At 34.1% G+C, this 16,520-nt stretch overlaps 1 protein-coding gene across 1 annotated transcript; it reads left to right on the forward strand.

Annotated features, from left to right (window-relative positions):
• The first annotated feature begins 8,306 nt into the window (after positions 1 to 8,306).
• Positions 8,307 to 14,486, forward strand: LOC140985069 (transmembrane 9 superfamily member 1-like). The gene is made up of 12 exons (XM_073452812.1): positions 8,307 to 8,551; positions 9,523 to 9,715; positions 9,807 to 9,911; positions 11,109 to 11,126; positions 11,211 to 11,305; positions 11,380 to 11,532; positions 11,847 to 11,981; positions 12,057 to 12,223; positions 12,479 to 12,573; positions 12,709 to 13,082; positions 13,908 to 14,181; positions 14,382 to 14,486. Exons 1-12 carry the CDS (start codon positions 8,462 to 8,464, stop codon positions 14,447 to 14,449), a joined length of 1,767 nt encoding a protein of 588 aa, XP_073308913.1. The 5' UTR covers positions 8,307 to 8,461; the 3' UTR covers positions 14,450 to 14,486.
• The last annotated feature ends 2,034 nt before the right edge of the window (positions 14,487 to 16,520 follow it).

Here is a 16,520-nt window from a genome sequence, read left to right on the forward strand (position 1 = left end):
AATGAATTTAGAATAAGAATGTTAATGTTTAATCTGGCACCACATTAAACCCGAAAGGAGTGAGTTTAAACTCGGTCAATGGATCTAGAAGTGTGTCTAGAGTAGATAATGGGCTTTAATAGACCCGTCCTGGTTATATATTAATTATAGTATATTTATATTTTATATTATATTAATATTAATAATAAGTAATAATTGTCTTTGTCTCTGATTTTAATGGGGTAATATTCAATTCAGAGTTTTGATGACTTTTTCAAATGATATATTTTTATGGATTTGATATATTTTTACTGACTTTTATGGATTCTTACAGATTTATTTGGATTCATGTAGATTTTTTTTGTAAGATTTTTATTGACTTTTATGGATTCTTACAGATTTATTTGGATTCATGTAGACTTTTTTTGTAAGATTTTTATAGACTTTTGTGAAATTTTTTTTTATAGAATTTTATAAATTTTGTACTTAATTATAACATATTATTTTTTATTAATTTTTTTAAACCAATAATTAATTGACATATATAACATATTCAGTTTGAAAATGTTTTTCAATATTTATATTAATAAATAAATATATTTATTTAAAAGTTAAATCATTTAATCTTTACATGTGTATATATGTGGGTTTGTATGCAAGTTTGTAAATTTTTTAAAATATATCAATTGATTAATCTGTAATCTTGTTTTTGAATTGATAATATATATGTGAAAAGAATATTATTTAGCATTGTGTGGATATAATTTTGTATAAAAATATCATAGCTTATATATTAATTGAAAATGCTAAAAAGAATTTAAAAAATCATGGTTGTTGCGAGACTATTCAATTATTAAGAATTAAGCGACATTTTTTGGATCATCTTATATTATTATTGAATATTACATTAATTAGTATAAATCATAAATTAAAAATCACAAAATCAATTCTAAAATTCAAAATTTCCTATGATATTAAAATAAAAAATTATTAAATGAACAATCCGTCAAAAAACGAAAAATTTGAAAAGAAAATATGAAAATATATATATAGATACAGTTAGAAAATTTGAAAGAATGATAGATATAGATGAGAGGAGAGAAGATAAGAAGATAAGTGATGTGAAGCAACTGAGAGAAATAAATAGCTTGTGTATGGGTTAGAAGTTTTAAAAATCCATCCAAATCTTTGGGTTGAACCAAATACAATTTATAGTTGTACCTTAAGCTTTAATGTTTGTTTGTTAATGAATTTTATGAAGTTATTAAAAGTCTATTGAAAATTTGAATATCTTTAGACTTTTATAAAGTTTTTAAAAATCAATGTTGAATACCACTTGACTTTTTAAAACTCTATGAAAGTCTATTTTGAATACCACTAGACTTTTATGGAGTATGTAAAACTCTTAATTGAATACATCTAGACTTTTAAAATCTACAAAAGCCATTAAAATTTAATAAATGTCCTACATTGAATACATCTCCCTTAATTTACAACAAGTTACTATGCACACGCGATGCGTGTGTATAATTTTTTTATTATTATCGATGGATTAAAGTGAAATTTGACAAATTATGGAGGGACTAAATTGATATTTGAATTGTTGAAATAAAAATAAAAGTGTGTGTTGAAATTAAAACAAAAAACAAAAGTGTAATATTAATATCATATAAGGGTAAAATTGAAAAAAAAGTTGGTGTCCTCTCTAGGTAGTTATTATCATGTCCTCACACTTAATATAATAGTATATATATTGTCATCTCGTTGTATATTTGCTAGAATTTATAACATTTTAATTCTTAACCGATTTGTGGGTCAAACCCGGATTGCCCTTTGGTTTTTGGGATGGGGTAGGTCCGAGTGCATGTTCAATTTTTCTTAGTTGGACGAGTCATGGGATTGGGCAAATCCGTCTTAATTTGTCATCTTGTCATTCCTAATTTTGAATAACACTCATCGTGAACGTATTTGAAATAAACGGCAATTACTATTCGAAATCGTTTTGAAATTCAATTGAATTTTGTCCTCTAACAAGATAATGACATCATTGGTTTGGAAGTCGTTATTTCAAATACATTGTGTTAGAACATTTCAGTTTTGCTGATTTAACAATGTTACTGATCAAATAGATAATTACAGAGCTTAACTAAACTGAATTAAAGAAGAAAACTGAATAATCACGAGCAAAATTTTTCTAAATCAATCGGAGTCTAACTGGCCACCGAGCCAAACTGATAATGCATTATTCAAAGGCAAAAAGGATAATGATATGCAAACTGATCCAATCACAACTGATGGAGCCCAACTAATAACAAGTTATTTCAGTCGATCAGTCATCTCAAATTCAAACATTCTCTAAAAATTATCATTATACTGAGTGATTAAGAATCAGAGTCCAACTCAAATATCGGATATATTTTTCCGTACCAACAGGCACTGATTTCCATCAATGAACCAATGTGGCTTTATGAGTATGAATGCAAATTAATAGTGGATGAGGGTTGGAATGTCCTTATGATGGGGCAAATATCCATGCACGAATCATAGTGTGCAGTGAGAATTTAAGACAATGGGTTGGATGAAAGTTTCGAGCCTTGCCTAAGCGAATCAAAGTTGAAAGGGCAACATTGAACGAGTTGAAAACAAACAAGAATTGGAAGGGCTCTGAAAGGCTTATACGTGACAAAGAATGGCTAGTCAAATAAATCTGCTTGCATGAAGAATTATATTGGAAACAGCGAAGCACAAGTAATTGGATACGTTGGGGTGATCGGAATTCCAAATTTTTTAATACTCAGGCAACCCAAAGCATGTCTATGAATACAATCCATGGATTAGTTTCCTTACATGGCTATCTCTGCGATACCCCAATCCGTGACAAATATTATCCAGGATTACTTTGGAACATTATTTACTGCTACAGACCCTAAGGATGATGAATTAGAGGTTGTCTTAAGCATGGTGGAGCCGAAAGTGAGTCAGAATATGAATAATACTCTTTGTGCCTCAAATCACGTTTTGATATGGATCCAGATAAATCACCAGGGCCCAATGTCTCAACATGGCTGGGCTTCGTCTGTTGATCAGCTGAACTAGTAGGCTTGCAACTGAAATCTTGTTCCTTGAACAGTTTAGCTAAATGTCTTGATAGGAAAGGCTCAAAACCCTACAGGCTGATTAAAAACCCCAAAGCTCAGAGTCTAGTGAAGTGGCTACAATGTTAGTTGCTGAGCCAATCCTCTCTACTCTTCGCAATGAGCGTTAGATAAACATTTTCAAATAGTTTTGAAAATAATATAAAGTACTTTTAAATAGCATTTAAAACTATTTTAAAGTAAAATAATTTTAGTTAGTTTTTCAAATGTCCTTCTTAGAACAGCTAGCTCTGATACCAATTGATGGATCGTGTGCTCGGCATCTTAGAGGTGCTTTTAACACAATAAATCAATGAGCTGCAATAGCTCGTGTTTTAAGAATGGTTACACCGATGAATTATACCAAGTTTGGTATTAAATCAAGTGGAAAATACTTGAAGTAATCATTCGTTAAGAAAAGTGACAGATTTTATATAGACTGTGCAACTGAATGACTGAAATTATGAGGGATCAGTTTTTGCACATATCGGTTCAGTTATGGTGAGAACTGAACTGACGAATGCTCTTCCTGATCAAATCAGTTTGAAAACAATAGTTAAACAGTTAAAAGACACAGAATATGTTTATGGATGTTCGGAGACTTCAACTGCTCCTATGTCACCACTTCTACCTCCTCGGGTAGGATACACTAGACGACTTTGATTTATACAAATCTTTGTACAAATCCACTTAACTTAGGACTTACTCTACTGCCTAACTGAACTCCTAGTCTAGACTGAAGGTAGCATCTTCAAGCCAACACTTGTTTAACGTCTGTGTGTCAAAGACTACATACACAAGTTTATTGTCTTTATGCACGACTGTATTTGAGTGGTGGGGTGGTGGTGTGTGCGTGTGTGAGAACTGATCTCTGAAAACAACCCGAAAGTGTTTTCACATACTGAGAAAAATAAGCTTCTATACTAAGCTGATATAACTTTGAAGTGTTCCCTCGACTGAGCTGATTGCTTCTGATAAGCTGATAAATCTTTAAGCGTGCCTTTTGTTTTCACTTTTGTTTTTCCACACCTTGTTATTGGTCTTGACCGATCTTCTATTTATAGGTGAGAAACTGATCGTACAGTGAGACTCAATAATTATATCCGTTGCAACTTGAATGTGTTCTTCGAGATTTGTGTCTCGACTTTTCCGACATCTATGCTGCAACATTTTGTCTTTAAGTGTTGCTGCAACGTCCATTGTTGTACCTTGATAGTACAGTTGCTTTTGTATCTTTGTGCGTAGCTGGATTCCACTTAGATAAGCTTGTCTTGATCTGCAAACTGATTCGCTCCTAACTGATGTTCTGAACTGGTCTTGAATTGATGAGGTGAGATCAGTTGACTCGTCAGCTGAACTGATTTCACTGATTCAGTTGAACTGGTCAGTTGGGCTCTTCATCATTTGAACACTTCATCAGCTGGCTGGACTTCTGAAGGTCTTCTGCTGAACTACCTATCAACTGGACAATCAGTTGAACTGCTCTTGATACTTCAGTTGTACCGGATCAGTTCGATCAATCAGTTGACACTTTCAGTTTGTGTATCGATAGCTTCAGTTTTGACTCGTTTAACTGATCAGTTCGAAGCCTGATCAGTTTCAGCATCCTGCGCACTTAGGTAAATAATTAGAAATAAAATAACAAGTTTTGTCAACATCAAAATCAAGATTGCGAACATGAAATATTCCAAAAAATTCTGAATGATGTGTATTAGATAGAGCATATGAAATTTGATAGGTAATAAAATACGGTCTATTACCTTCTTTCATCAGTCTTTTTTCTTTGAAGTTTTGATGCAACGTCAAAGCTCGATTGAAATCTCGATCTGCCAGATTGTAGGCAATTCTGGGATAGATTACTCCTACAATTTTTTCTGCACAGATATTTCCTGAGATTTTTCCTAATACCAAATCTTGAAGGTTACCCATTCTTTTATCGTATATAGCGATATCAATAGGTGAATATATTCCTTCTTTAAAAGTAACTTTTATCATGATCTGGATTGCTCTAGTATGGATCCATGACATGGTTCGTGCTACTTCTATCTTGAGTTTTTGTAATTCCTCCTTAATTTCTTCAGAAGGAATTAACTGCATTTCCATTCTATTTCCTGTAAGTTCCATTGGGATTGTCATTTCCCTTCTGGAAACTTTATAGATTAGATGATGTTTTCTATTTCTTAGGCCAAGACTCCATTCTTCATGTCCTGCAGAAAATCTCTGATATCTCTAAAGACTAGGGTTTTCTCTCATGATACTTTGGACCATGTTATGAGATATTGTTGTCTGGCTAAAGTAACCAGACAAATCCTCATGTGTTTCGTGTTGAAACACCTCGTCTTCAGTCATATTCTGATTCTGATTCATCAGATCTTTCCTAACTTAAGACTTCTTCTTCTTCATATATACTTTCATCTGAGGTAATATCATCAAACCGGTATACCTGAATGAGATCCTTATAATAAACTGCTTCTTCAATATCCGAGGTTGGATCGAAGCATTTTATCTCTTTTTTTCATTTTCTTGACAGTTGGTCGAGATATGACCTCTTGCTCCACATGTCCAGCAATTGCAATCCTTAAAACTTTCATTAGCTCTAGTGTGAGCTCTTCTGAAAGTTTTTTTTTGTAGGTTTTCTTCCTGTGTTTCGAGAGGTACTCGATGCTTGAGACGATATCCTACTTCTTGATGGTCCACTTCTTTGCCCAGATTTATAAGATCTGGCCTTTTGTCTGGACCAAACTGTTTTTGATTTCCAAGAACTTTATCCACTTCTAGCATAAAGATGAGTTCTAAAACTTTTTCTTTTCTGCTTTTGTGATTTACTTCCAATAATTGTTGGAAGATCATTTTCCTTACAACACAAAGGAGTACGTTTGTTAATACCCTTTAATTGTTTGTAATTCTTTTGTAATACTGTCAGATGACACAATTCTGTCAATTTTCCTTTGAGGAAAGAGGCTCTTCGTACCAATGTATCTGGATTGCCAGGGACATATTCACTTATTAGCATTTCTCTCTTGGGACTTGGCATTTTGGCGACGAAAAGGTTCATTGCCATATCTTTTTCAACCCCTGAATTCCATTTATATTTAGTGAATAACATAATAAATTCATCTACTAAACATATATCATGTAATTCAAAACTATACAGAGCTTGAGTATATTTCTTTTTCTTCTCTGTATCTTGGCTGTTAAAATAGTATACCCCTATAAATTGTGATTTAAACAGGGTAGCCATTCTTCCGGCTATCTCCCCAAGAGATTCTCCGGCTAGGACTGATTCTTTGGTTCTACCGAAGTCATGTCCCAAGCAATTTTAACTGATTCCATAAGACTCATTTCCAAAAGTTTAATGAATCTTTCTCTATTGAGATCGAGTGTGCCTGATGCAATTCTCATAACTGATGTCCAATCATCTATGAAATCTTCTCTGTTTTTGAAATCTAATACATCTAAGTTAAGAATAACCCATAAGGATGTATATGTTCTAAAATAGATTTCCCATAAGTGTTTGGTGTAAATGAATTTGATTCTTCCTTGACCTTGTTCCCGTTTGGTGTGATTCTCCACCAGTATGGAAATCGGGTTGGGATTCTCTCATATTTATATTTTGAGATCCTACACTTTCCCTCGGTGGTTCCTGAGAAGATGAACAGGTTATGGAGGGTTGTTCACACTCAGTTGTGTTCATCTTTAGATCAACAACCTTGAGATTTGCAAAAAATTTTGCATGGTCTTGGAAATCCTCGAGACCAATTCTTTCTAAATTTGTCATCATGTTAATTTTTTTTCTGATACATATTTAATTAGATTGATCATTTTTTCTTTTTCGGTTAAAGGTTTTGGCATGACTTTGGCCTTCCCTCGTTGATGTAACAACGATTCAGTACCAAAAGATGGTGGTAACCTTACTTCTGAAGTTATTTTACTAGAACTTGAGTTTTGTTCCAGGTTTTGAATTCTTGTTTGAATCTCTTTTAATATTCCAAGAATTTCTTCCTGGTTTTCAAAGATTTTCTTCACCTTTTGTGATACATAATAAAGCATACTGCCATAATTTTGTACTATCTTCTGAATTTCTCTTAGATCTCGTGAGATCTTAGAGAAATCTGGTACTATTTCTAAAAACTATTATTTTGAATAATAGGTTTACCTCATAACTCTGATAAGTTCCTCTTTGTTCTTGATATCTAACACTGATTAGATCTTCATGTTTCAAATATTCTAAAATTTTGGAATAACTCTTGCAAAGAATTAATCTCGAACCTGGGTTCGGATTAATGTAATTTGAGAAAATTCTCCTCCTCAAACATTTAATTATTCAGTAATAATAAATTTGTATGTTTAAAATAATTTTACATAGGCTCTGATACCATTTTCGGCCCATAAAATCCAATCATTTGAAATTAACACATATATGCACATATAAGGGTAATATTGTCTTTTTTTTAATGGTTTAGAGGGTTTAAACAAAGTTTTTTGACCGTAAAAGTTATGATAAAGTTGAAGTTGAGTTTGAGTATTTGTTTACAAACTACCCTATAAATAAATAAAGGAATTTTTTTAAAACAAAAAAGTATAATTTTTTTAAAGACAAATTAATTAATATTTTACAAATAAAAGTTTTTTTTTTTAAAAAAAATTTGTTCAGTGATTCACTATTTTAAGGTGATATATTTTTCAAATTATTAAATTTGACTTTAAATTCTATTTTTTGTATGTAGTCTCAAGCTCTATTTTATTAATAAAATATATGTCCAAATTTAAAAAACAAATAATAATGAAAAAATATAAAAAGAAGGAAACGTCTGCTACCTTTCCAAAGTTAGCGAATATTGTCATGCTGCAGCAGCTTAGACACTACAATTTTTTGCAGCGTCCGCTGTTATTATTGACAGACACTGTAGAAATATATCACATCATCCGTCATTGATGGTGACATTTTGCCTTAATTTTATAAAACTCCACCGTCTATTTTATTTTTTTAAGGCATTAATGAAATTGACGTGTTTTTATCAAAAAATAATTTTTTCTAATCAAGGTGAATGAATAAGTGTTCTTTGAGGTAAATATTTTAATCAAATATCTCTATATTTTTACGAAAAAATCTTAATTGAATATCACTATATTTTTAAAATAATTTTAAAATCCATAAATGTGAAAATCTGAATCCGTATGCACTAAGTGTGCCAAAGGGATGCCTGTATTAATACTCACTTGACTTGGTAATCTCAACGAACCTCAAGAATCAACCCCCCATATCTGGTCACGCCTCTCTTCTCCCTCCGATCGATTGACTTGGCCCGGCTGAATCCCCACCGCCATCCCGGAGACAACGATCAGTGATGCGGTCCACCGTCTGTCCGTCCTTTTCTTTTCTAGCCGCCATCCTTTTCTTAATATCTGCGGCGCTCGCCTCCGACTCTGATCACAAGGTACACGCTGCATTGTTCCAGTCCCACTTGACCCGTGAAGCATAGAACTCTTGTTTTTCAGCTTCATCATAGCTAATTCATTCATATTTGGATTAACTGCGCCATACGTTAGTGGAATGGGTTAGATCTGATTTTAAGATCATTGGGTTTTGGTGTTCAATGCTTACCATTGATTCTGGTTTGCTGAAGAGCTGTGGTTTTGCCTTCGGATTGGGTCACGAAATGGTCTGATGGTGTCATTGCATGATATGGTTTTTAGATTAGCACCTAATTGTGGTTTGTGCTCTTTCAAGTAGGGGATCGGCAGTAGAAACGAGAGTATGAGGTAGGGAAATGGCGATTAAAAGTTTGTTCAAGCACGTGGGTACTCATTCACAGAGTGTGAGCTAGAATTTTTCACGCTATTAAGAATGAACCAGAGTAATTTAGAATTTCCATATTGGGGGAATATGCCAAATCTTGTGTTTTTGTAATTACCTATAATAACGTACGACATTGTGTGTATACGGAAATCAAAATCAAGAACTTCTGCCTAGTTACTTAGGAAAATCTTAGTTTACATTTCCAATTAATGATATACGTATTCAAGATTTTATGGATTCATTTTGAGGGTATTGTTGAGCCACCTTGTTGATAATAACCACTGGATCATTGGTCAGCATGAGTGTCTTGTAGTTTCCAACCAATAATTTGAGGAAGTTACATTGAGAATGATTGCACAGTATTCATGATCTGGGTTTCTATGTGCACTTTGGTTCCTTTTATGGACAAGTCTGCATATTCACAATTGTCCATTGATTGACATTGCCACAGCATCATAATGCTAGTTGCTTCATGTAATATCTATGAAAAAAATTTAATGCAACTTTTGTGCTGCCATCAGTTTCTAGAGATGCAGTTTGAGCAAATAGACCTGTTAAACACTTTGTGGACTGCATGTGTTTTCTCTGACTCTCTTTTTTTTCTTGCAGTATCAACCCAATGATCCCTTGGTTCTTTGGGTAAATAAAGTAGGTCCATTCAATAATCCTCAAGAAACATATAATTATTACAGCCTTCCATTTTGTCACCCATCAGGCGATGCTGCACACAAATGGGGTGGGCTTGGTGAAGTATTGGGTGGAAATGAGCTCATTGATAGCCGGATTGATATAAAATTTCAAAGTATGTAAATGGATATCCTGAATCCATCACAAATTCTGGTATTCAGGTGTTGTTTAGATGGACAATGAAGTTTTTTATTTTCATTTGGCAGAGCCTGTAGATAAGACTACCATTTGTGAGATTGAACTTGATGAAGCACACGCCACACAATTCAAGGATGCAATTGAAAGAATTTACTGGTTTGAATTTTTCATGGGTATGTTGTATGTCCATTATTTGCTATCACTTAAGCTAGGATCGATTGATTTTGCCTGTCAAATTCAAATTCAAATTCAAATTCAAATTCAAATTCATGAGCTAAATTCACTTCCACACGACATTCATTATTTACAAGATATGGATTCTTGGTATTAGAACCTGTAGGGTTCTGTGCATCAGACTCTATGGCACCTTTATTTGATGCTGGTGTCTCATCTCTTCCTTCATATTATCTTTTGCTGCTTGCAAAATATTGGTACAGGCTGATAACAACACACGGAGATTAGTTAGTTTCGTTTATCCTGTTACTCAATGCAGCAGATATTACAAATTTTGGATCTTATATATTTAAGAGAAAAGGAGTATCTTCAAGTCATTGGGTAGTACTTGGTTGATTTACAGAATAAATGTAGTTGCGTCATGCTTTGAAACTTCTCTGCTTGCTGATTGTTGTTAAAATGAATCTTCGAATCTTTAACTCGGTACCAACACTGAACTAAACTGAGATCAACTTGCACTCATGGACATGGCCTAAGATTGACATTCCCTTTTGATTGAGTGCCTTTTCAGTTGCTCAGTGCTTTTAAGCTGTTATTGTCCCGAGTTATGGATCACATTATGATGTGGTTAATGGGTTTCGGGGTCAGGGGTTTGAGACTTGTTGAAGAGAGAACCTCGCGATCTCTTGTTAAAGAGGACCTCACGATCTCGTGATAATCACTTTTGAGAACAAATTTGAGTATTTTTATTCCAGTCCAATCATTTTTATTAAATACAAGAAGGCGCCCTGGAATGATAAAGATAAATCTGCTGATAACTTCTTAATCCAATCATAAGGATTATCTTTATTTGGAAATAAGTAAACTAAATCTGCGAAAGTCTACAGGATAATTGCCGTATCTAATCCTTATTAACGATAAGGATTATTGGTTATTTGGAAATGACTAAATTAAAAGATAATAACCAAATCCTGTGAACATAAAATTAGTTGAATCCTATCCTTTAATTTTAAACTTCCAATGAGTTATAGAAAACTTCTTTGGTTTGGGCCGACCTTTGAGTGGAATATCATTGGGCTGTTCTTGGGCCTTAATGCTCCTAACATAAATGTTTATTTTCAGACAAGAGTTCGATATCAGCTGTCTAATCCCATTCTTGTTTTCTGTTTTTGCTGATTCGCTGACCTCAAGTTCAGATGATTTGCCTTTATGGGGTAAGATTTCAGTCGAATTTGCTCAAAAAATTGTTTTCTGAGCCAAGCTAGTCCAATATTTCATCAACACTTCTTTTGTTACAGGATATGTTGGTGAGTTCCATTCCAAAAGAAAAGGTGATAATCAGCACATGCTCTTCACACATAAGAGCATAACTGTGAAGTACAACAAAAATCAAGTCTGTGGCTGCTTAAATTTGTCTTGAACATTGGTAGATTTTTTAGTGCTTCTCTAACTTTTTTTATTTTGTAGATTATTCAAGTCAACCTCACTCAGCAGATGCCAAAGCCATTGGAAGTGGGAAGGACATTGGAGATGACATATTCCGTGCAATGGATTCCGACAGATATCTCTTTTGCTCGGCGTTTTGATGTCTACCTGGACCATCCCTTTTTTGAGCACCAGGTAGCTTTGACATTCTAACATGGATATTTTCGGAAATAAATAATTTTAGTGGACATTCATTTGCAAAAATAATGTGATGGTCTGATCTAGGTAAAATTGACGTTATGACATAGATATTATCTGAAGTGTGATTTCAGAGGCCATTTTATTTGAGAAAATAATGTAGATTGTGGTTTTGTTAGCTTGTAGATTGCCACTTTTAGTAGTTCAGGCCATTCGTTTTTACTAGTTTCTTATAATATTGACTATTTAGGTCCTAAATATTAAACCACAAGTATTAGCATTTTCTTGTAATCTCAACTATTTTCTTGCAGATTCATTGGTTCTCCATATTCAACTCCTTCATGATGGTTATGTTCCTTACTGGTCTAGTATCAATGATACTGATGCGAACTTTGCGAAATGATTATGCTAAATATGCCCGTGAGGATGACGATTTAGAAACTCTGGTAATAATCTTAGTGCTTCGTCCCATTTATTTATTTTTAAATGATTGTTGATGTCCTAGAACTCGACATCTTTAGGAAAGAGACGCCAGTGAAGAGTCTGGTTGGAAACTTGTTCATGGAGATGTATTTCGTACCCCTCTCAGTTTAGCTTTACTGTCCGCTCTTGTTGGCACTGGCGCACAACTAGCAATGCTGGTTTTACTAGTCATCTTATTTGCTATTGTGGGAATGCTATACATTGGGTAAGTGTCAAAGTTTCCAATCTTGCATCTTACCCTGACCCTTCTCTAAAGAATTGATTTTAATTAACACGGTAATGTTGTTTCCAGTTCTCAATTTTCTACAAGAACCTCTCTCCTGAGAGTTCTGCTGAACTCAGGGCTGTTGTTTCAATTGGCAGCCTAGATACTTTATTGATTCTTTCTTTCTTTTTATGTGGAACGAGTGTTAGCATTTGATTGTTTTCTTTTTCATTTCTTTTTGTATGCTTCGTTCAGGAGAGGAGCAATTGTCACTACTTTCATAGTATGTTATGCTTTCACATCATTCATTTCAGGCTATGTCAGTGGTGGAATGCACTCACGCCATGGTGGTATTTACAGTTTCCCCTGTTTCTTTGACTCTTTTTTTTCACTTTCCTCTTCTTTTTTTGACTTAAGATTTTTTTTCCAGATTGTTGTTTCTTAGGACTCATAAATATATACTTATTCCTCTTATATAATTGCAGGTAAAAACTGGATCAAATCAATGATTCTTACAGCTTCACTTTTCCCTTTCATGTGCTTCGGGATAGGTTTCATTTTGAACACTGTTGCCATATTTTATGGGTCCCTAGCCGCCATTCCCTTTGGCACAATGGTGGTTGTCTTTGTCATATGGGCTTTTATTTCTTTTCCCTTGGCACTTCTGGGTACTGTTCTAGGAAGAAACTGGAGCGGTGCTCCTAACAATCCATGCCGCGTAAAGACAATTCCCCGACCAATTCCAGTGAAAAAGTGGTATCTGAAACCTTTTGTAGTATCTATGATGGGTGGATTGCTTCCTTTTGGTAGCATTTTCATCGAGATGTATTTTGTTTTCACTTCCTTCTGGAATTACAAGGTAATGTGAATCATTCTTGTAAATCAGTATTTTAATTGAATTTTTATGTCTACTCCTTTGACTGCTTATGCGAGATCAGCTGAAGAATATTGAATTGCAAAACATCGCTCTGGGTGATCTCTATTAGATGTGAATTAATTGGCATTTCTTAGACGTCTCTTGCACCTTGTAATTTTAATAGCTTCCATGACTTGCACCTGTAATTTTTATTGGCTTGGAGGCCTCATTTTTTAAGTGCATTCTACTTATCTACTACTCTGGGGCCCGTAGTGTGGATAGAATAGTGCAAAATCTTTGCAAAAATTGATTATCTGTGTCTCCAACCATTAAAATACCTTGCAGTTCTAAATCTTGTAAATAAGATTTGTGCGAGAATGATGATCTATTTCTATCCGCCTGTAAGATTATTGAAGGGGATAATGTGGCAGCTTCATTCTCTTCCTTTTAGAGGTGGCATGGGGGTGGAGGGGTGGGGTGGGGTGGTTTAATTTCCAGAATATGCTGGTGCCTTGCTCATATTTCTTAATTCTTATGATAGAAAAGAACTTTGGGATTGAAGGATTGAAAAAATATATATTCATGGGTGAAAATTTAAGTGGAATCGTAGAAAACACTTGGATCAAGTCAAGTAAATTATAAAGTGAAAAACACTTGGATCAAGTCAAGTAAATCATAAAGTGAGGTGATTCTTGCTGTGTTGTACAAATACTGATACTTCGTCTATTTTTCAGAGGTTTATTATCACAAACTTCATCAGGAAAGCTGTCGTGTTACGCTATTCCTTCCTACTAACTAAATTATCTCCCTGTTGCTTCTTGTTCACAGGTCTACTACGTCTACGGTTTTATGCTTCTGGTTTTCCTGATTCTTATGATTGTAACCGTCTGTGTGACTATTGTTGGGACATATTTCCTGCTAAATGCTGAGAACTATCATTGGCAGTGGACTTCCTTCTGCTCCGCAGCTTCAACGGCCGTTTATGTATACCTGTACTCTATATATTACTACTCCATGAAGACAAAAATGTCAGGGTTCTTCCAGACGAGTTTCTATTTTGGTTACACACTGATGTTTTGCCTTGGCTTGGGAATTCTTTGCGGTAAGTTATGTACATTCAACTCGAGTTGGTAATTTGGAAGTTGATGTACACTCATATCTCATATGTTTGGGTGTGTGTATTTACCGGTTTCCTTTCTTCACTCATCTCCAGTTCAGTTCATAAATTCATATACATTTGGAGCTTATGGACATATGATTCATTTTCTTACTCACCATGGGTTGTTAACTATGCTCTTGCAGGCGCCATCGGTTATTTAGGCTCAAACTTGTTTGTGAGGAGGATTTACCGAAACATCAAATGTGACTAGGAGAGAGATTTGTCGTCGCATCCTTGTACTTCTCGGGTCAGATTCTTGGCAAACGATTAAATTACGTATACAATGACTTGATGATAATGTGTAGCTCGAATACAGGGGATTCCCCCATATTTTTAACCGGTTTTGTAAAAAAACAAGGTCTGCTCACATAATTTAGAATGTTCTACGATTCATTTTACGGTTAAAAAAAATGACCAGCTTATAGTAGACTGTTTTGGGAGAATGGATAAACCTCAATTTATTCCACCTGGTAATGCTGTTACCTGTTGTACCAGTGAGTATCCTTCGGAATACAATTTGACCCAAGATACGAATAATTACATCAACTTGCGAGAAAATAAAGTGCCTTTTGTTTGGTCCTTACGTACGTTAAAACATCATTTATTGTGAAAGATATTCGGTTCTTTACACGCACGATGATTATCTAGGGAAAAAAAATCAGAAATTCGTGAAGAACAAAACTTACCACTGTCAAGATTTTCAGCATTGTAGCCAGTCGATGCCTATCCAGAATAATGAAAATGTATGTTATTTAGCGTGATATAGTGTCATACATTTGCATGTGTTTGAATTAGATTTATATTAATATAAACAGCTTGTCTTATTATACTTATTCATAATGAAAATAAATTCCTACAGCTTATAATATTTATATAGTTATTTTAAGGCATTAAATGAAATGGCTTGTTTTTATCAAAAATTAATTTTTCTGATCAATGAATAAGTGTCCTTTGAGGGGAAAATTTGGTATCTTTGGGTTCAAAGATATGAAATATTTCTTAGATCCTTAATATGTTTAAATAAGTAACTCTATTCTGTCAAAAAGTATATGATTTAGAACTATTAAAATTCATTACAACTCCTAAGAGCACCCCCAATGGGAGGTTCATGGCATGAGGTTTATAAAATAAATCTTACCAAACAAAAAACATTGCATTGAGAATTGTAGGTTCAAGGTTTATAGGATAAACAGGGTCCATGGGTTTAAACCATGTTTATTGTGTGGGTCCCACCACAATATAAAAAGTTGTGCCAAACTTTTTTTTTCTTCAGTTTGATATATGGCCCACACAAACTCATATAATTTGTTCATTCCTTTTTGCATGCATTTCGATTCTTTTTTTTTTTTTTGNACATGGTCCATGGTTTTAATATTGTGTGGGTCCCACCACAATATAAAAAGTTGTGCCAAACTTTTTTTTTTTAATTTCTTTAGTGTGATATATGGCCCACACAAACTCATATAATTGTTCATTCCTTTTTGCATGCATTTCGATTCTTTTTTTTTTTTTGCATAATTTTTTTTATTTCATTTAAAAAATAATAAAAATAATAATTATTTCATTTTTGGCTATAAATAGGCATAGTCTCATTCTCTACCCAACACTATCATTTTTCTTTCAATTTACACCATTACATTTTCTTTCTTGCTATCCACAGATGGATAAAAATTACCATCAATATTGGATGAATTTGTTGGGTTCTTCCAACTCACAAGATAATTCATCTTCGGACAATCCAAATATTCGCCCTCATAATTTTCAATATTCCCCAAATTTACCAATGAATCTGAATAATAGCCAGGGAGCTCCGGTTTTAATGTACCCACCGGAATTTTTTCAATATCCTTTCATGCCACCACCTCCTTATGGAATTCCTCCTCCTATAGCAGTGGGTTTTGGTTCAGACGAATCAAGAAGGACTAGTACAGAGGGAACTAGCACAGAGAAAGAATCCATGACACCTACTTCTGTACCCAGATCTCATTTTGCCGCCACATTCATCGCCAGTTGGACTCGAGAATATTATCCTTGATAAGGACACAGATTCAGGCAATGAGGTCCATGCACCACAACCAAAAAAGGTTTCTTGGTCACTCGGAGAAGAGAAGGTCCTTGCAATGTCATGGGTCTGTATTAGCACTGATCCTAAAATTGGTAATTCTCAGAAGATGGAACAAATGTGGGCTAGGGTCGCAGTGGAGTATAACAAAAATCGACATGCCAGAACTATTGAGAGACGATGACAACCATTGAAATCACATTTCTACTATATGCGAAAA

Source organism: Primulina huaijiensis, chromosome 9 (assembly GCF_012295235.1).
Source record: "Primulina huaijiensis isolate GDHJ02 chromosome 9, ASM1229523v2, whole genome shotgun sequence".
NCBI classification, from domain to species: Eukaryota; Viridiplantae; Streptophyta; class Magnoliopsida; order Lamiales; family Gesneriaceae; genus Primulina; species Primulina huaijiensis.